At 39.6% G+C, this 20,748-nt stretch overlaps 1 protein-coding gene across 1 annotated transcript in view; it reads right to left on the reverse strand.

The window, feature by feature from the left end:
- The window catches only part of dntt (deoxynucleotidyltransferase, terminal), a gene marked incomplete at both ends in the record, with an annotated part of 136,870 nt that overhangs the window by 103,400 nt on the left and 12,722 nt on the right, over positions 1-20,748 (reverse strand). Inside the window, one exon of the mRNA XM_079249223.1 lies at positions 17,853-17,954. Coding sequence (XP_079105349.1) covers positions 17,853-17,954 — 102 coding nt within the window. The remainder of the gene's footprint in view (positions 1-17,852; positions 17,955-20,748) is intronic.

A 20,748-nucleotide genomic window follows, 5' to 3' on the forward strand; every position in this document is an offset into this window, starting at 1 on the left:
AACAGTGTAAAAAATCTGCTGCAAATAAAAAAATTCAGTTCATGATTTATTTTTCTTTTCTTATTTCAATTTTGTCATCTCAGTCTGGAAGGTTCCTGCAGGTTCCTCAGTTAGTGGCATGTAACTCAGAGCACACCAACTGCACATCTGTCCAACATACCTCCAGTTGGAAAAACAGCACCTGACCAAAAGAAGGAGAAAAAAAAAAAACAGCCTGTATGTATTTGGTCATGTGTCAATCTGCAGCATCCCAGCAGGTTTGCACATACAGGCACAGAAACCTGTGTACCCCCTTCTCATCCGGCGCTGTCAAAGGGTTCATTCGGCAGCCAGTCAATCAAATGAGAGAGAGAGAAACACTTGGTGATTTTTCATGATAACAAGTAAGTAGAACAGGCTTTATGTTAAAAAGGATTTTAGATGTAAAGAACGAATGAAAATGTTCCAATTAAAAAATGTTAGACAGAGCTGAGTCCAGATGGAGGAGTACAGCCAGAGAGAAGCTGATCAGCTTATTGATAGTATCTTTTTAGGGGGGGGCGGATTTGGACTTTTAGCTGCTCAGATGTCTTTTTCTTCTACTGTTATCTCCTGGTCTGATGAGATTAGTTGTAGTAGTCTTTGAGTTATTGTTTTTTTCCATTTCCATGATTTCTTATTATTGTTCACTTTTTTTAGCTTCTCTTCTCCTCTGCAGTTGGTGTTACTTACCACTTTAGTCTCAACGTGGGGCCTGTGAATGTTAATATTTCAGTCGACATTTGGTCAGCTTTTGCTCCTGCTTTGGCCGCCGCAGCCATGCCACTAATATTTGATTGTGATTGGTCATCTGATGCCAACTCTACTTACTGTATAGGCTTACAAAAACACACATATCTCATGTTAGAAAATACATGTTTATTTATTGAGTTGTTTAGCAGTATGAGAGCACTGCCTTATCTCTAATAGTAGGGTCAGTTGAACTAGCTAAGTGGAAGATATCGGATGAGTTGAAGCTGCTTCCCAGTAAAGGCCCTTGGTGTCACTTTGCCATTCATTCCAAACCTATGATTTATTCTTGATTACTCCCTTCAGGATATGCTCTGCCTGGTTTCCACAACAGATTATTGTGTTTCTCATTGCTGGTCTGTTCCTGTTCCACTTTGCTCCTGGTTTTGTTGTGTACACAAACTTTATTTTTCTTGCATTACCTTCCCTGTCAGCAACGTTAGCTTTTAATAAGCAAATCAAAATCCTCTTCTATCAATTAACCTGCTAACTCCCAAGACTTACAGTGTGTGTGCCTTCTCCTACTGTTTCCACACAAAAGATCTTATTAGTTTCATGCAACATGGTGCCCTTTCACTTTTACAGTTGAAAACGATGAAGACAGTTGTGCTTATTCATGTAATAGATAATTCAGACCATGGTATGTTCTTACACCCTGTCCACATGCATGCCAGTATTTTGACAAACACAGATTTTCCTCTACATTTGCCCCTCTTGTCCACATGCAAACACAGTTTCAGGGCTTTAAGGAAATCATTTTCTAAAATGAAGATGTTGGGATCATATTTTGGAGATGTTTAGGTGTAGATAAACAAGATAAACAGTGTTTTTGGGTCGCACCATCAGACTGTGCAGTGCCAGGTGGCTGCTGCCTCTATAAGCATCCTTTGTTTAAATGGAACTGGCACATATATCCCACACTGTGCTGGTGCTAACCTTGTTAACAGGACCTTTTTACATGTTTGGATATAAATATACTGAGGAACAGAAACGTCATAATGTGTTCAGAGAGCAATGCAACATTAACATTAATTTTCATGTCTGCCATATTTGTTTTTTTTTTCAATCTTCTGATTGACCAACATGGCTTCAGAGGTGGAGGCTAGATCACCACCTTTTGGTTTGGTTGGGTTTGGTTTGTTCATGTCTGCATGTTTTATTTCCTTTTTAACACCCATGGTAATTTGATAAGTGAGATATTTATGGCCAAAGACACAAATTTATAAATGATGTTAATAAAGAAGGGACCCACTTTATGTCAAATTATACCAAAGAGTGATTTATGGCCCCTGTCATCCAATGAGAAGCTGCCACGTCACAAGTGGGCGTGGCATAATGAACCGGAAGTCCCTCCCCTTTGTGATCCAACCAGCGTGTGCCACGTCACAAGTGGGCGTGGCTTAATGAACCGGAAGTCCCTCCCCTTTGTGATCCAATCAGCGTGTGCCACGTCACGAGTGGGCGTATCTTAATGAACCGGAAGTCCCGCCCCCTCAGTGATCCAATCAGCGTGTGTCACGTCATAAGTGGGCGTATCTTAATGAACCGGAAGTCCCTCCCCCTCTGTGACCCAATCAGCGTGTGCCACGTCATAAGTGGGCGTAACTTGGGTGAGGGGCGGTCCCTGGACCACGTGACGTCCGGAAGTGACGTCCCTCCTCCCAGGCGTGGCTCTAAAGTGACGTCATCCGTGGGCGGTCCCTGGACCACGTGACGTCCGGAAGTGACGTCCCTCCTCCCAGGCGTGGCTCTAAAAGTGACGTCATCCGTGGGCGGTCCCTGGACCACGTGATGTCCGGAAGTGACGTCATCCGGTGGCGGTCCCTGGACCACGTGATGTCCGGAAATGACGTATGTCCGTACGTCATACCTGGGCGGCATGTCCGGACATGTCTTCTGGACGTACGGCATGCCTGGACGGTGTGCCTGGACATGCCCGGACATGTCTTCTGGACGTACGTCATGCCTGGGCAGTGTGCCTGGACATGTTAGGGGCATGTCCGAACGAGTCTAGAGGTATAAAGAGGGGTCCAGGGGGAAAAAAAAAGAAAATTAAAAAACGTCTAAGAGAAAGAGTAATAAAATAAGGTAAAGAAAGTTTTGGGAAAAAAAAAAAAAAATCCCTTACCTTCTCCATATGCGTGTCACTCTGATGCAATCAGTATTTCTTCAGCGATGAGACGTGGTTTTTCGCCTTTGAGTCTTTTGGGTCTACTGGAAAAGAGCAAACTTATCATGGGAAATGCAAAAAGTAGTATAAACAGAGTTTACAGGGTGGGAAGAGTGAAAAAAGTTTTTTATGCTGGCTGCAAAAATCCTCTCTGAGTCTGTTTGTATTTACACCCCCGCTCTTCTACTGGCCCGTGTGACAAGCACCCCCTCTTGTCTGCAGCAGGCTTTTTACGACCCTCTGTTTGTGTGTTTTCAGTGACTTTCGCGTTGATAAACTGTTGGAAAAAAGAAGAAGAATTAAACTATTATGATAAATGCAAAAAGAGAAGTAAAAAAATAGAAGTGTTAGCAAAAAAAAAAAAAAAGTGCTAATAAATGGATGGGAAAAGAAAAAAAAAAAAAGTTGGTTTTTTTTTTTGCTCCTGCAGTCTGCAAAATCCTTTTTCCCCTCGGTGGTGGGACATGTGTTCTCTTGTTGGTCTGAAAGAAGAGCAAAAAAAAAGCTAACTTATTATGATATTTGTAGAGTTTTAACTGATAAAACGAGTACCTTTTTTCTACACACGTCTATCTGCTGCTCATGCGTTTTGAGTCTGTTTTTTACTGAAGGAAGAGAAAAAAAGTTCCTTTAACTGTCCCTGTTTAAATCCTCTAACACCTGGGTTAACTTGCAGAGAAGTGGCAGCAAGCTGTTAGCTGAGATAATACAAACAGAATATTCTTCCTGTCTCAAAGTAAGCTTTTATTGATTAATTACCCTCTAGCCGGGAAAAAGTTTTAAAAATCAGACACCTGGTCCATGTTTAAGAGAAAGGGTTTTTTAACCTATGGATGCTCATATATTTAACAGAAATGTCTGGTAAACATACATAAGTTACAGAGAAGTGTCAGCAAGCTGTTAGCTGAGATAATACAAACAAAACATTCTCTCTCTCGCCAAGTAAGCTTTTATTGCTTAATGACCCCCCCCCCGTAGCCGGAAGAAAAAATGTGATGTTTAAGAGAAAGGGTTTTTTAACCTATGGATGCTCATATATTTAACAGAAACGTGTGGTAAACATACATAACTTACAGAGAAGTGTCAGCAAGCTGTTAGCTGAGATAATACAAACAGAACATTCTCTGTGTCAAAAATGAGTTTTTATTGCTTAATGACCCCCCCCCCCCGTAGCCGGGAAAAAAGTTTTAAAAATCAGACACCTGGTCCATGTTTAAGAGAAAGGGTTTTTTAAACTATGGATGCTCATATATTTAACAGAAACGTGTGGTAAACATACATAACTTACAGAGAAGTGTCAGCAAGCTGTTAGCTGAGATAATACAAACAAAACATTCTCTGTGTCAAAAATGAGTTTTTATTGCTTAATGACCCCCCCCCCGTAGCCGGGAAAAAAGTTTTAAAAATCAGACACCTGGTCCATGTTTAAGAGAAAGGGTTTTTTAAACTATGGATGCTCATATATTTAACAGAAACGTGTGGTAAACATACATAACTTACAGAGAAGTGTCAGCAAGCTGTTAGCTGAGATAATACAAACAGAACATTCTCTGTGTCAAAAATGAGTTTTTATTGCTTAATGACCCCGTAACGGTCAAGAAACCTGTCAACAACGGTTGCTTCTTATCTGAAAGTTAAGTTAACCACACGTACTTTGGTTCAGTTGACAATGTTGGGTCAGTTTTGTCCTGCAGGTTTTGCTCTGGCCTTATTCTCAAGTACTTTTTGCCTTTGTCCGAAAGCCAACTTCAGTACATCAACTTTCCCGCCGATCTGAACGAGCTGAAAATAGTTCGCATTCCTCTAGTTGGGACAGGCGTCATCGCAGGTACTTCTCACATGGTTTCATAAAGTTATCAATGTTATACAAAGTTTGTGAGGTGTTTAGTTTACCTGATTCCATATTTTCTACTCGCAAGTCTTCTCAGCACAATGTGTGTACCTTTTAAATGTAATCTGTGGTCCTGTTCACAGAACAATGCTGACGGCCGACACGCTGCATAACAGTAGCATAGAATGACCTTGTTAGCAGACTGATGTCGTAACATTTTAACAGAGAAGTTTTTATATTAGCTAATATTAGTCACTGTGAGGCGCTTCATTCTGTTCACACAGAATTAAGGAATTAAAAAAAGAACTGTTTATGTTGTTCCAGAGAATTTGCTTCGTCAGTTGGACTTTTTAGGACAATTAACGTCTTTATCAGGCTGGGGAAGAGTCTTTCTTGTATTTTAAAAACAGATAAGAAGAAAATTAAAGAAATTTCTCAATTATCTTCTCCACTTATACCGTCTCCATTTTTGATTGTTGCTGTTGGAACAAGCAAATCTTTCTGTCTCACACTGACTGAACAGCTATCAGTGATGAAACTATTAGCCTTTGGTTTACAGGTTATAACACCTGGGTTGTGGTTTGATTTCACCAGGTGTTAAGTGTGGAGCCCTCCAGGAACATTGCAATACAAACACTTTTGTACGTAATGGTATCCGCTCTCCTGTCCCTGGCTGTTGGTAAGACTTGGTTTTATCACAAAACCTGTAAATAGACACGTTATTAAGGCAGCTATCAATCATATTTAGTTTGCTTCATGTTGTAGGACTAGTTTTAGTGGCTGTCTTGTAGGTAACTATGATCAAATCAAAGATACTTTAATTAAAACCGTGTCAGTCTTATGATCCGTTCTTCTGCTGAAACATTTTAAACCTGGAATCTTTGCAAACTACTTCAGGTGAGAGGAGTTTTCCATGCTTTAGTAAAACAGCTTTGCTATATATGATAGTTGGATAGAAAGTAACCTGCAGGCTTTACTTTGTGTCGAGGATGAAAAGTACCCAAGCGGTGGTGGTGCAACTTGTTTGGCTTCAAAATATTAGATAATATTTAGGTACATGCAAAAGACTGTGGACTCATTGTTACCCACCATTAATTATTACTATTACTGGTCAAGCAGGGACAGATATGCTCCATCATAGTTCAGTTTTTTCTTTAAATTACTTGAAGTTTCTCTTGTTGTTTTATCATCATCTCCTATCAGTACTTTTACTAATTTGTCAAAAAACTGCCAAGTTTTATGTAGCCGCGCCGCGCTGTGATAACTCTGGCCTCTGAGATGAGGGATGTTCCAGCACCAGGAGATGGAGAAACTCCCGGGATGACAACGGTAAATATAGTCTCTTCCTCTCTGTATCGAGTTTGCTAATATTATTTGTGAAGTGTAGAAGTGTGATGAAAATACGACAGTCACTGTGTATCTCGGAAAAAAGAAGCCGGTGGACGGTTATGTTCAAGGATCCAACGTTCTGGACCTGCATCTTGCTTGCTCCTTAATACTGAAGTAAAAAAAATATATATATCCTTTTACTCCACATTGTGAAAGTTTAGAAAAAGCAGACGATTTTATTTGGTAACTATTTTTACTCAAATAATTAAAAAAAGAGTTAATATTTTATCCCTGTAAATTTCTGGGGTTTTTCAAAGGCTACCGAGCTGCACCTGAATTCTTACTGGGAACGACACTTTCTCAGCAGTTGCACGAGCTTTGATAAACTCTATATGCACGTACTTTCTATTCCAGCTACCTTCCAGTCGGAGCGGTGTTCCTGATTGCAGCCACGTGCTGGAGGTCAGCGACTGGGATTCCGTCAGAAAACTGGGACACTTTGCAGGAGCTGTGTTGCTCAGGTAGGTTTTACCACCAGGACCAGAATCCCACTCCTCCTGCAGCAGGACATACTATGCACACGCACTCTGGTTAAAGTTACAAGACAAGAACTCAGACATGCTCACACATTGGCTCCAATTACAATCATTTGTCAATCTAACAAGCTTTTTTTTCTTTGCGCTGTGGAAGCCGGACTATCAGAAGAAAACCTTTCATCATGTAGCAAAACAGAAATCATTTTCATGAGAGAAACATGATTCATTATGATTCATATCTATATCTGCTTTTTTTTGTTTGTTTTTATTCCTGGACTTCCGGATTGCTTACGACAGCTAGGGCCTGAAAAAAGTGCATTGTAGCACAAATATATCTCCATCCGCCGTGCCAAGAAGCTTGGAATGGAAAATAGTGAAGAAAAGCTGAAAGAAAGCAAGAAATTACTTCAGAAGAAAATTATCATTCCAACTCAATAAAAGTTGTTTTCACAAAGAAAATTATATTTTCACAGTGTTAAAATTTTTTGATTAACGTAAATTAGATAAACTACAAATTAGATGTATTAATTACATCTAGTAAAGTGATATAACATAAACCCCTTTTTAGCTGCACGGACAAAAGAATCCTTCATTCAATCAAGTTATGAAACGGAAATGAAGCCATATCTGTTATGCATTTTGGAGAAGATGCACTGGACTTAGACACACATTTTCCCATTTACCACAAAAAAAAAAGAACCTCATATCTAAATATTACAAATGTCGAGATCACAAAAAACTATTTACAAAACCAGCCAATGTGTAAACATAAGATATGAAAACATGATAAAAACAAGTGGTACTGAGTTGCATGGCGGTGGTGATGGGTGTTCCAACGCGGTGTGGTGAGAGTCAGACCCCTGGCTGGTGGTGTGGAGCCGGATCTCCTCCTGGGAAAGGCCCAGGTCACTTTCAGACATGGTTATTGGACAAAGAGAACAACATAGTTTGAATGATCCCAGACAAACTGTTAAAAAAGAAGCGTGTTTCATTTCTCAGTGACAAACAAACAGGTAAGTACAAGTATCCTCATTCTGGATTTTACAATATTGATATCAGATCTACATTTACAAACCTTAATGTCCTTCTCATCAACATAACGTACTTTTTAATTGATGACACCCCTTTAAATGTTTTTTAGCAAAGTCTACTGCCCAATAAGTATGTGTACTTATTTTTATATTTTTTCAATTGTTTACACAATAAGATGACACACCAGTTATAATTTTTTTCTTTTGTCTGGTTTCAGTTAGCATAGCGAGGTTCTGCTTATTGCAGTTTACTTGTGATGATAGTAACTGTCGGGTTGGGCAGAGTAGAGCGGTCACCTGGATGAAAAATACATGGATTTTCTCTGAGCTACAAAAATATACTAAGAGGAAATGCTAAACTAATTCTAAATGCGGCATTTTTAGGTTTCAAGTATAAGATTTATAATCGGATTAAGTTTTGTAAATGTAGATCTGATATCAATATTGTAAAATCCAGAATGAGGATACTTGTACTTACCTGTTTGTTTGTCACTGAGAAATGAAACACGCTTCTTTTTTAACAGTTTGTCTGGGATCATTCAAACTATGTTGTTCTCTTTGTCCAATAAGCATGTCTGAAAGTGACCTGGGCCTTTCCCCGGAGGAGATCCGGCTCCACACCACCAGCCAGGGGTCTGACTCTCACCACACCGCGTTGGAACACCCATCACCACCGCCATGCAACTCAGTACCACTTGTTTTTATCATGTTTTCATATCTTATGTTTACACATTGGCTGGTTTTGTAAATAGTTTTTTGTGATCTCGACATTTGTAATATTTAGATATGAGGTTCTTTTTTTTTTGTGGTAAATGGGAAAATGTGTGTCTAAGTCCAGTGCATCTTCTCCAAAATGCATAACAGATATGGCTTCATTTCCGTTTCATAACTTGATTGAATGAAGGATTCTTTTGTCCGTGCAGCTAAAAAGGGGTTTATGTTATATCACTTTACTAGATGTAATTAATACATCTAATTTGTAGTTTATCTAATTTACGTTAATCAAAAAATTTTAACACTGTGAAAATATAATTTTCTTTGTGAAAACAACTTTTATTGAGTTGGAATGATAATTTTCTTCTGAAGTAATTTCTTGCTTTCTTTCAGCTTTTCTTCACTATTTTCCATTCCAAGCTTCTTGGCACGGCGGATGGAGATATATTTGTGCTACAATGCACTTTTTTCAGGCCCTAGCTGTCGTAAGCAATCCGGAAGTCCAGGAATAAAAACAAATCAGATATGAATCATAATGAATCATGTTTCTCTCATGAAAATGATTTCTGTTTTGCTACATGATGAAAGGTTTTCTTCTGATAGTCCGGCTTCCACAGCGCAAAGAAAAAAAAGCTTGTTAGATTGACAAATGATTGTAATTGGAGCCAATGTGTGAGCATGTCTGAGTTCTTGTCTTGTAACTTTAACCAGAGTGCGTGTGCATAGTATGTCCTGCTGCAGGAGGAGTGGGATTCTGGTCCTGGTGGTAAAACCTACCTGAGCAACACAGCTCCTGCAAAGTGTCCCAGTTTTCTGACGGAATCCCAGTCGCTGACCTCCAGCACGTGGCTGCAATCAGGAACACCGCTCCGACTGGAAGGTAGCTGGAATAGAAAGTACGTGCATATAGAGTTTATCAAAGCTCGTGCAACTGCTGAGAAAGTGTCGTTCCCAGTAAGAATTCAGGTGCAGCTCGGTAGCCTTTGAAAAACCCCAGAAATTTACAGGGATAAAATATTAACTCTTTTTTTAATTATTTGAGTAAAAATAGTTACCAAATAAAATCGTCTGCTTTTTCTAAACTTTCACAATGTGGAGTAAAAGGATATATATATTTTTTTTACTTCAGTATTAAGGAGCAAGCAAGATGCAGGTCCAGAACGTTGGATCCTTGAACATAACCGTCCACCGGCTTCTTTTTTCCGAGATACACAGTGACTGTCGTATTTTCATCACACTTCTACACTTCACAAATAATATTAGCAAACTGGATACAGAGAGGAAGAGACTATATTTACCGTTGTCATCCCGGGAGTTTCTCCATCTCCTGGTGCTGGAACATCCCTCATCTCAGAGGCCAGAGTTATCACAGCGGCGCGGCTACATAAAACTTGGCAGTTTTTTGACAAATTAGTAAAAGTACTGATAGGAGATGATGATAAAACAACAAGAGAAACTTCAAGTAATTTAAAGAAAAAACTGAACTATGATGGAGCATATCTGTCCCTGCTTGACCAGTAATAGTAATAATTAATGGTGGGTAACAATGAGTCCACAGTCTTTTGCATGTACCTAAATATTATCTAATATTTTGAAGCCAAACAAGTTGCACCACCACCGCTTGGGTACTTTTCATCCTCGACACAAAGTAAAGCCTGCAGGTTACTTTCTATCCAACTATCATATATAGCAAAGCTGTTTTACTAAAGCATGGAAAACTCCTCTCACCTGAAGTAGTTTGCAAAGATTCCAGGTTTAAAATGTTTCAGCAGAAGAACGGATCATAAGACTGACACGGTTTTAATTAAAGTATCTTTGATTTGATCATAGTTACCTACAAGACAGCCACTAAAACTAGTCCTACAACATGAAGCAAACTAAATATGATTGATAGCTGCCTTAATAACGTGTCTATTTACAGGTTTTGTGATAAAACCAAGTCTTACCAACAGCCAGGGACAGGAGAGCGGATACCATTACGTACAAAAGTGTTTGTATTGCAATGTTCCTGGAGGGCTCCACACTTAACACCTGGTGAAATCAAACCACAACCCAGGTGTTATAACCTGTAAACCAAAGGCTAATAGTTTCATCACTGATAGCTGTTCAGTCAGTGTGAGACAGAAAGATTTGCTTGTTCCAACAGCAACAATCAAAAATGGAGACGGTATAAGTGGAGAAGATAATTGAGAAATTTCTTTAATTTTCTTCTTATCTGTTTTTAAAATACAAGAAAGACTCTTCCCCAGCCTGATAAAGACGTTAATTGTCCTAAAAAGTCCAACTGACGAAGCAAATTCTCTGGAACAACATAAACAGTTCTTTTTTTAATTCCTTAATTCTGTGTGAACAGAATGAAGCGCCTCACAGTGACTAATATTAGCTAATATAAAAACTTCTCTGTTAAAATGTTACGACATCAGTCTGCTAACAAGGTCATTCTATGCTACTGTTATGCAGCGTGTCGGCCGTCAGCATTGTTCTGTGAACAGGACCACAGATTACATTTAAAAGGTACACACATTGTGCTGAGAAGACTTGCGAGTAGAAAATATGGAATCAGGTAAACTAAACACCTCACAAACTTTGTATAACATTGATAACTTTATGAAACCATGTGAGAAGTACCTGCGATGACGCCTGTCCCAACTAGAGGAATGCGAACTATTTTCAGCTCGTTCAGATCGGCGGGAAAGTTGATGTACTGAAGTTGGCTTTCGGACAAAGGCAAAAAGTACTTGAGAATAAGGCCAGAGCAAAACCTGCAGGACAAAACTGACCCAACATTGTCAACTGAACCAAAGTACGTGTGGTTAACTTAACTTTCAGATAAGAAGCAACCGTTGTTGACGGGTTTCTTGACCGTTACGGGGTCATTAAGCAATAAAAACTCATTTTTGACACAGAGAATGTTTTGTTTGTATTATCTCAGCTAACAGCTTGCTGACACTTCTCTGTAAGTTATGTATGTTTACCACACGTTTCTGTTAAATATATGAGCATCCATAGGTTAAAAAACCCTTTCTCTTAAACATGGACCAGGTGTCTGATTTTTAAAACTTTTTCCCGGCTAGAGGGTAATTAATCAATAAAAGCTTACTTTGAGACAGAAAGAATGTTCTGTTTGTATTATCTCAGCTAACAACTTGTTGCCACTTCTCTGCAAGTTAACCCAGGTGTTAGAGGATTTAAACAGGGACAGTTAAAGGAACTTTTTTTCTCTTCCTTCAGTAAAACACAGACTCAAAACGCATGAGCAGCAGATAGACGTGTGTAGAAAAAAGGTACTCGTTTTATCAGTTAAAACTCTACAAATATCATAATAAGTTAGCTTTTTTTTTGCTCTTCTTTCAGACCAACAAGAGAACACATGTCCCACCACCGAGGGGAAAAAGGATTTTGCAGACTGCAGGAGCAAAAAAAAAAACCAACTTTTTTTTTTTTTCTTTTCCCATCCATTTATTAGCACTTTTTTTTTTTTTTTGCTAACACTTCTATTTTTTTACTTCTCTTTTTGCATTTATCATAATAGTTTAATTCTTCTTCTTTTTTCCAACAGTTTATCAACGCGAAAGTCACTGAAAACACACAAACAGAGGGTCGTAAAAAGCCTGCTGCAGACAAGAGGGGGTGCTTGTCACACGGGCCAGTAGAAGAGCGGGGGTGTAAATACAAACAGACTCAGAGAGGATTTTTGCAGCCAGCATAAAAAACTTTTTTCACTCTTCCCACCCTGTAAACTCTGTTTATACTACTTTTTGCATTTCCCATGATAAGTTTGCTCTTTTCCAGTAGACCCAAAAGACTCAAAGGCGAAAAACCACGTCTCATCGCTGAAGAAATACTGATTGCATCAGTGACACGCATATGGAGAAGGTAAGGGATTTTTTTTTTTTTTTCCCAAAACTTTCTTTACCTTATTTTATTACTCTTTCTCTTAGACGTTTTTTAATTTTCTTTTTTTTTCCCCCCGGACCCCTCTTTATACCTCTAGACTCGTTCGGACATGCCCCTAACATGTCCAGGCACACCGCCCAGGCATGACGTACGTCCAGAAGACATGTCCGGGCATGTCCAGGCACACCGTCCAGGCATGCCGTACGTCCAGAAGACATGTCCGGACATGCCGCCCAGGTATGACGTACGGACATACGTCATTTCCGGACATCACGTGGTCCAGGGACCGCCACCGGATGACGTCACTTCCGGACATCACGTGGTCCAGGGACCGCCCACGGATGACGTCACTTTTAGAGCCACGCCTGGGAGGAGGGACGTCACTTCCGGACGTTACGTGGTCCAGGGACCGCCCACGGATGACGTCACTTTAGAGCCACGCCTGGGAGGAGGGACGTCACTTCCGGACGTCACGTGGTCCCAAGTTACGCCCACTTATGACGTGGCACACGCTGATTGGGTCACAGAGGGGGAGGGACTTCCGGTTCATTAAGATACGCCCACTTATGACGTGGCACACGCTGATTGGATCACTGAGGGGGCGGGACCTCCGGTTCATTAAGATACGCCCACTCGTGACGTGGCACACGCTGATTGGATCACAAAGGGGAGGGACTTCCTGTTCATTAAGCCACGCCCACTTGTGATGTGGCAGCTTCTCATTGGATGACAGGGGTCATAAATCACTCTTTGGTATAATTTGACATAAAGTGGGTCCCTTCTTTATTGATGTTTCATTTAAGTTTCTCAAACTGCTGTGAGACTGTGTTGTGTTGATGCATCAATCCAGTAACTTGCCTCATTCAGAGGTGATGCCTTGAACATTGTGATCCATGGCTGGTGGCATGCGGTGCCAAATAAACACAGCTAAACGAGAAAAGTTTCAACAAAAGGAAAATACAGACTTTTGTCATTTTTCAGAACGGACCATCTGTGTAAATAAACTGAATGAAGCTCAGACTGCATCTATTCCACTGTTTTCTGTTCTCTGAAAGTTCTGATTTGTGGAAGAGATAAAGAGTCAATAAAGGGAAATTAAACCGAGCTAAAAATTCAAGCTCGGGTGGCTGACCTGTTTTTGCTCACATGAGAAATGTTCGCAAATGATGCTCCACACCTTTAATTTACTCTTTCAGGGACATTAAACTCAGCCTCTAGGGAGCTCTTTAGTATCACATTCCTTTATCTAACAGGCTTTTCATTTGTTGGTAAACATGAGATGGCTTCTGGATTCATATTCAAATCGGTGTATCAAGTAATTGTTGATTAAAACTGCACCGGTGCCAGGCTTTGTGATTCCTTTGTGACTTTTGTTCTTTTTTGGACGACGTCTCATATTGTTGTGGTTGCTAGGTGACAGTGGCCCTGGCTTGGCAACACTGCAGTGAATGTACAAAAAAACAAACTAGACCCACCACACTATGTTTTTCCCAAAACAGGGAACATTTCTGTTTCTAATTCTGTTTATAACTGTATAGAGGCGTTTGTGCTTTATAGAAAGAAGCCTTTATCAGATATATTTTGCAGATACTGCCTTGAAGTGATACTGGTTTGACAGCTCCTTTGCTAAAGACTGAGAATGGATTTGACAACATCTTTAAAGGAGCATCAGTAAATCATAACTGGCCATTTGCAATCTTTCTGACAAGCTCTACTTGATGATAAGGCTCCCGAACATCCTTCTCAGAATCAGATAATTATCTAGGTATTTCTTTAAGAAAGAATATCTCTTTAAGTTGTATTAAATTATAATTAATCCTGCACAGGGATTGGTGATACCAGAAATTTTCCTATTGATACAAAACTCTTAATTTATGGTACTTTTTCATCATTACGATTCCGGTATTGATTTATTTTTTTAACCTTAATAAAAAATCCTAGTTGTTCAGTATGTTTTAAAATCTGTATTCCAAAAGCAGGATGAAATATAAATAAAACTAATTAAATAATTTAATAACTTTTAAAAGATTTATATTCACGAAGCAGCATGATTTGTGATACTTAAAAAAAAAAAAACAATTCTTAAGGATTTATGTTTATTCCACAAATATGGAATTATTTATTGAAAATAAAAACATATTTAATAGCACAGAGATGAATATAATGAAACATGGGGTGCAATAAGCTGCATTTAACCAGTAAAACATGAGAACAAAACTTCATCATCTCTAACATCCGATTGGCTACCAGACGGAAAACAAATGTCATGTTTTGGATCAGCAGAGTGGTATCTCCATATTCAGAAAAGTATAGGATCCAGTATTTTGACTGGCTGCTGGCTAACGAGGTATTGACTCAGATTATCAATACACCCATCCATAATCCTGCAATAAGATCAACTAAATGGCAGAGATAATTTTCCACATCTTAAATTTGCCACAACATGAAGAAGAAATGCACACATCATGCGGCGAACCGACACAAAAAGCGTCTGAAAAATGTGTGACAAATATAAACATGAGGAAGATTTACTCCCATTTCCCCCAAAGCCTTTTCATTACACATGTATACACATGGATAACATCATTTCTATCTCTTGCAATCAAGCAAACAGCAGGCCAGATGACGGATTTCTTTACCAGTATGGATCAATTGCTTGCTTCTCATTAGCACTGCCGCACGAAACTATCATCTGCTACGTCTGATGCTTAGCCGGCTCTTTTTCCCACACGCCGACTTGGTTTAAAGACAAAAGGCGATGCAGCTCTTTTTTTTTTGTAGTTCTGTCTGACTTGGATAGTTCAGGTAATTTCAGTTTTTTCTGCCACGACAAAGTGTTTTACCTGTGATATTATTCTCAGGTCCGCAGCTGGAACAACCTTCAAATCAGAAAGTCCCCTCTGACGTGGCTTTATGTAGAGATAATGAGTTAATCATGTGGATAGAGAAACTGAGCAGGGTTACTAATTAAGCAGTTAATGCTGTGGAAAGAAACAAGGGAGAAGAAACTGAACTGCAGCCTTCCCCAGGTGTCAGGCGTTACGGTCTGCACATCTGCACCAGTTTTATCATGTAGACCAACACGTGTGCTCGCCTCTGAGACTTTCAGTGTATGCATGCGAGCAAACACAAGGAAAATATGTGTATCCATGTGCCTCTATCATGAACATTTAGTGTCACCGGGAAGTAAAGACTCATTACCAAGCAGATGCCTCACAGGCCCTCGTAAGCTGTGCTTAATAGGTCTAGCAAAAACTCATCAGCAGGTCTCCACACTCCCACACGAAGAGGACTGCCAGTCACTTCGCAGGAAAATTACTCATCTCAGACCTCCAAATTTATGGTTTGGGACTTACATAAGACTGAGATGTAGCTTTCATTGCAGGTCATGAACAGAAAACTGGAAATGAATGTGCTTTGGTATGTTTTCTGCATTTCCTCTTTTAAATAGTGTACAAAATATTCCTTTGTCACAACAGAATTGTTGCAGCCATGTTGTAGCTAATGGGGGTCCTAAATGAACAATGAACAATTGTTAAGCTTAAAAGTACATATTTATTGTTTATTTCAGAGTTATTTGGTTATTTAGCTATGTGAAAATGCAACAGAAAGAGGAGGAAAGGGAATTTAAGTGGCTTTGAACTGCTTATTGGTGTTGGATCAGCTGGTCTGAGTTTTTATAGAAGCTGTCAATCTGCTGGGATGTTCATGCAGAACCAACTCTTGAGTTTGTATGGAAAAGTGGAAATATTCGGAGAGCAGCAGTTGTCTGGATGAAAATACCTTGCTGATGTTAGAGGTCAGTGGAGAAGGGCCAGACTGGTTGGAGATGACTGAGACGAAACAGGAACTTAACCATGGGTTCCAATCAAATTATGCAGCATATATCCTTCTGAACAACAGATTTAGACTTAGAGCAGATGGGCTACAGCGTCAGAGGACCACACCAGGTGCCACTCCTGTCAGCAACAAACAGGAAACTGAGGCTACAATTTATAAAAATCACCTAAATTGAACAACAGAAAATTGGAAAATTGTTGCCTGTTCTGATGAGCCCTTATTTTAGCTGCAACATGCCGGTGGCAGGGTTGGAACTTGGTGTAAACATCACCTGAACACCAGCGTTCAGACTAGTGGTGGTGTAATGGTGTGGATGATATTTTTCTTGACAGACTCTGGGCCTCTCATTTGTCAGCGATATGGATGTGCAGCCAGCAAATCTGGAGCAAATGTGAGATGCCACAGGACCAAAATCTTTAAGGAATGTTTATAACATCTTGTTGAATCTTTACCACAACATATTAACAAATTAAAGCCCGCACTATAATATTTAAAACATGTTGTTTCTTAGACCTTTTTATTTACCTTTGGGTAAAAACTTCGTTTAAAACCTTGTTGCATACAACGCCTACAACAAGTCTTCTGCCGCCTAGTGGTGCGCATTTGCATTGCAACAATTCTGACATATCTTGTTAAACTGCATCTAGACAATATGCAGATTATTTTTTAATTTTTTTCACATTTTGGTAAAGGGTCTCATAAAGACATCAGAACAGCATTTTCGTTCAGCTTGGGTCAGGAGGAGTTAAGGGGTTAAGGCAGTTTTGAAGGGAAAAGGTGGCCCACAAGCATGGAAAGACTGGATTCAGTTAAATCAGTGGGTTTCCTTAGACAGGCTATATTCATCCTTAGACATTATTTTTTGAAAAATGTATGAACAGAGTTGTTAAGAACTGTAATATTACTGATCGTTTTAAATGGATCACAGAACTGACAAGAATGACCATGTCTGTCAAGCACCTTTACGTGGCTTATTAGTTAATTAGCACTGTTCAAATAAAGCTGTCTTAAACTTAACTGAATTGATCCAACCCACTACTAGCAAGGTGTATCTAAAATTGACAGTTTGTGTGTACTATGACAAGAAAGAAATGGACTTTTTTTAATTGAAAAATTATTAGAAAAAGTGGCAGCTTGACTGACAGACTGTGCCGTGCTCTCTTATCACGGTGAGAAATAGACCAACTACATGTAGACATTTGGTCACTCTATTTTCCATCTGTTTCTCCCTCTACACATGCAGTTATTGTAAACTGGCATTAACTGTACAACTTTCTTCAATGCTCATCAACACCCAAGTCAGTTAACCGTTTTGCTGTTTTGCGGGGGGGAATGAGTGAAGGATTGTGGGGGGACTACTGACTCTGCCCTCCCCTCTCTCCCTCCCACTCTGCCCACCAGATGGCTGAAAGACAGATCCATCATTGCTTGCGAGGGGTGTCACGTCCATTGCCCGTCTTGGCGTAGCACGGCGCTGCCTCAGGGCATGTCCATGCCAGGGATCGCAGACATGTCAGCTGTTACGCCTCCAAACGTGCTGCAGCTGCAGATGCTACTCATTTGCAGGTTAATGCATTTTGGGAAAAGTCATGTCGGGGTGCTGGTGAGTGAAGGAAGCCAGCTATCCAATTAGAGCAGAACAGATTAGGGAGCTTTTTACACTGCAAAGCAAGAGGGCCAGCATCTGGTGGCTGAATATGGCTGTGTGGAGTGATGTTAGAGCAACACTCTCTTACCGTGAAAATCTTGTTGTGGTTTTCTGTGGTTGTCTGTCTCTGGCAGGCGTACTGAGAAACAGTGGCCACAGGAGTAGGTGTAGTAACTTCTGGCGAAGTTTCCTGTGTTAAAAAATAACCAGAGTCTTATAAAATGATGCTGTTATAAAAAGAAAATTTGGCTTTTTTTAATAGTTTGAATTTACATTTCAAGACACAAAAAGAATGGTGATGTCCTTACCAGGTCTTAGAATTGAATAAAGACAATCTTAGAGGAACAGAAACACATTGCTATTAACTAAATCTAAGCCAGAATGCAGAAGCACTATGTGGAGAACTAAACACATCTCATAGTTCAGTAGTTTATAGAAGCACCTTTAGCAGCAGTTTGCTGGTGTATTCGGGTGATTTTGCTTCAATGACCTGAAGCAATGCTGGAAGGTCCCTCCTGATTGTTTCAACTAGGCCTGGAGGTCTGGAATTTGACTATACTATACTTTGATTCCTTTCCATTTTAGTCATTTTGTTGTAGATCTGCTGCTGTGTTTGGGATCATTGTCCTGTTGCATGACTCAATTTCAAGATTAGATACAAGATTTAGCAATTGTTTGATTTTAGCATACTTGGATGAACAGAGAAGTTCATGGTTGACACAAAACAAGGTGTTAAGAAGCAAATCATGACCCCTCCACTGCCATGCTTCACAGTTGATATGTGGAGTTTAAGCTGGTATAAAGTGTTTGGGTTTTAGCCAGATGTGCTGTTCGTTGTTGGCTTTGGTCTCGTCTGTGTGAAGGACACTAAGCCCTTTTCACTAAAATCATTTTATGAATCTTCCTAAATTTGTTCTTTATTTTTACTGAAGAAGCGTTTTTACAAAACAAGCAAAAGAAATCTTTGCAGACCAAACAAACTTTGTATTTTTCTATTTTTATGTCAGATTGATAAAAAACAATTTCTTCATTAGGTATGAGGATGTGCCAGCTGGTCCTGCTTTGAATAGCTTAATGCCCAAAATGCCCATAAAAGGTCCTGACACTGACAAGCCATGCAACGGGAGACTCACCTCTGACTGGAAAATGAATCGTAATAATATGTGCACAAAACCTGCTTGTCATTATTTTTTAAAGTGGAACTATTATGTGCATTTCAGGCTAATTTATTTTTATTTTTGAGACCAGAAGGGCTGGGATTGATCAAGTTATTGTCACAAATCGCTTTATTTACTTCAGACCGACCCTCTCTGTAGGCTGTCAGATCAGCCTGTGGGCAAAACGAGTGAATTAAGACTCTTCCGCATTAAGCCCCACACACCGCAACTGCTTTCGCCGTCATTGTAACATCTCATAAACAGAAGGATTAGGCTAATATAAACTCAATAAAAAAATAATAATACACTGTCAATACATAGCATAAAGCCCTACATGTTGGAACCTGAATCAGACCCTGAAAACGAAGCGGAAAACAGCAACCCACAGCAACGAATGCAGCAGGATGTCTCTTTTTGGTAAACTCACCAGCCATCGTTCGAAATTACTTTATGCGACGTTTTACACCCGCCTGATGTATTTGTACATGCCCTTGTTAACCAGTAGAAGGTAACCAATCACTGACCCTTATCCCCCGGGACGTCACAAGGATTTCCAAGTAGAAAAAACTCTCTAAAACGACGCGTTTTTCGTCACCATGGAAACCGAACGGAGAGAGTGCTGGAACTCAAACTCAAACTCAAACATGTGTTTAGGTGATAAAAAACAGTGCCGTTCGCATGTCTGATGAGGATTCAACACTGTAACACTGTAGAAAGCTCAGAAAACTCCAAATACCATAATAGCACCCCTTTAAGTGATCTAGTGTCACACTGTCAAGATTTCATACATCCTAATAATTTTAGTAGACATGCTTTTATTTTTATGAATTGGCTAGAATGAACACTGATCAAATCACAATCAATTATCTTGAATTGGTTTTGTCTGTAAATTTGGGTGGGTGGACGTTTTTGTTGTTGTTGTTGTTGTTGTTTGTTGTTTTTGTTTGTTTTTTTAATTATAAAAATTGTTGTAATGGTTGGGTAATAAAGCTCATTGTCCCAGAAGTCTTGTGTTTGTTCAGAAGTGACTTTGCAAACCTAAGCTGTGCAGTCATGTTCTCAATGGCACAGGCTTCCTCCTGACAACTGTAAAAGACCAGCCTCTTTATAAGTGCACTGTCGTCAACTTTAACATTTAACATGCTGACTGAGGTCTGTAGAATCTGTGAAGTAGTTATTCCCCTCTAGCGGGGTCCCTAGTTTTTCTGAGTATTGGGGTTTGACTTTGAGGTGAATTAACAAATGTAAAAATTCCAGTAGTGAATGATCTTTGAAACTCTGTCCAGATGGTCCAGATTTATTAGAAATGGCCCTTATAATCCTTCTCAGGTTTGATGGGTAGCAACAGTTTTTTTTCCTCTAAGATCATGGCTGATGTCTTTCCTCCTTGGCATTGTATCAACACACACCTGAATGCTCCAAACTAGCAAACTGCCAAATCTTCTGCTTTCATATCCTCACACTAAAAATGATCAGTTTAAGTGTATTTAATTAGCTGCACCTTTCCACGGCAACAGCTCTCACTTCATGTTCACGCAGTTTTTCCAGACACCACTTCTGTAATGGTTTTTTGGCTTTTTTTTGCTTTAATTTAAATGAACACAGCATTAAGTCACACGTTCATGCGAGGATGAGTTAAGCAACCTGAAACACCTGGTGAGAAGCAGATTAGTGTTTCCTTTAAAACCCTATAATTGACAGGTTATGATCTTACACACATAAACGCATACATATGTAGTCCTATTTTTTTCCTGAAACCAAAAGGGCGACAGGGTAAACGAGAAAATGTCCGTAAGGCCATTTTCTGATGAGCGCAGAGCCAAGAGT

Source organism: Telmatherina bonti (genome assembly GCF_933228915.1).
Source record: "Telmatherina bonti genome assembly, chromosome: 11".
Taxonomy (NCBI): Eukaryota; Metazoa; Chordata; class Actinopteri; order Atheriniformes; family Telmatherinidae; genus Telmatherina; species Telmatherina bonti.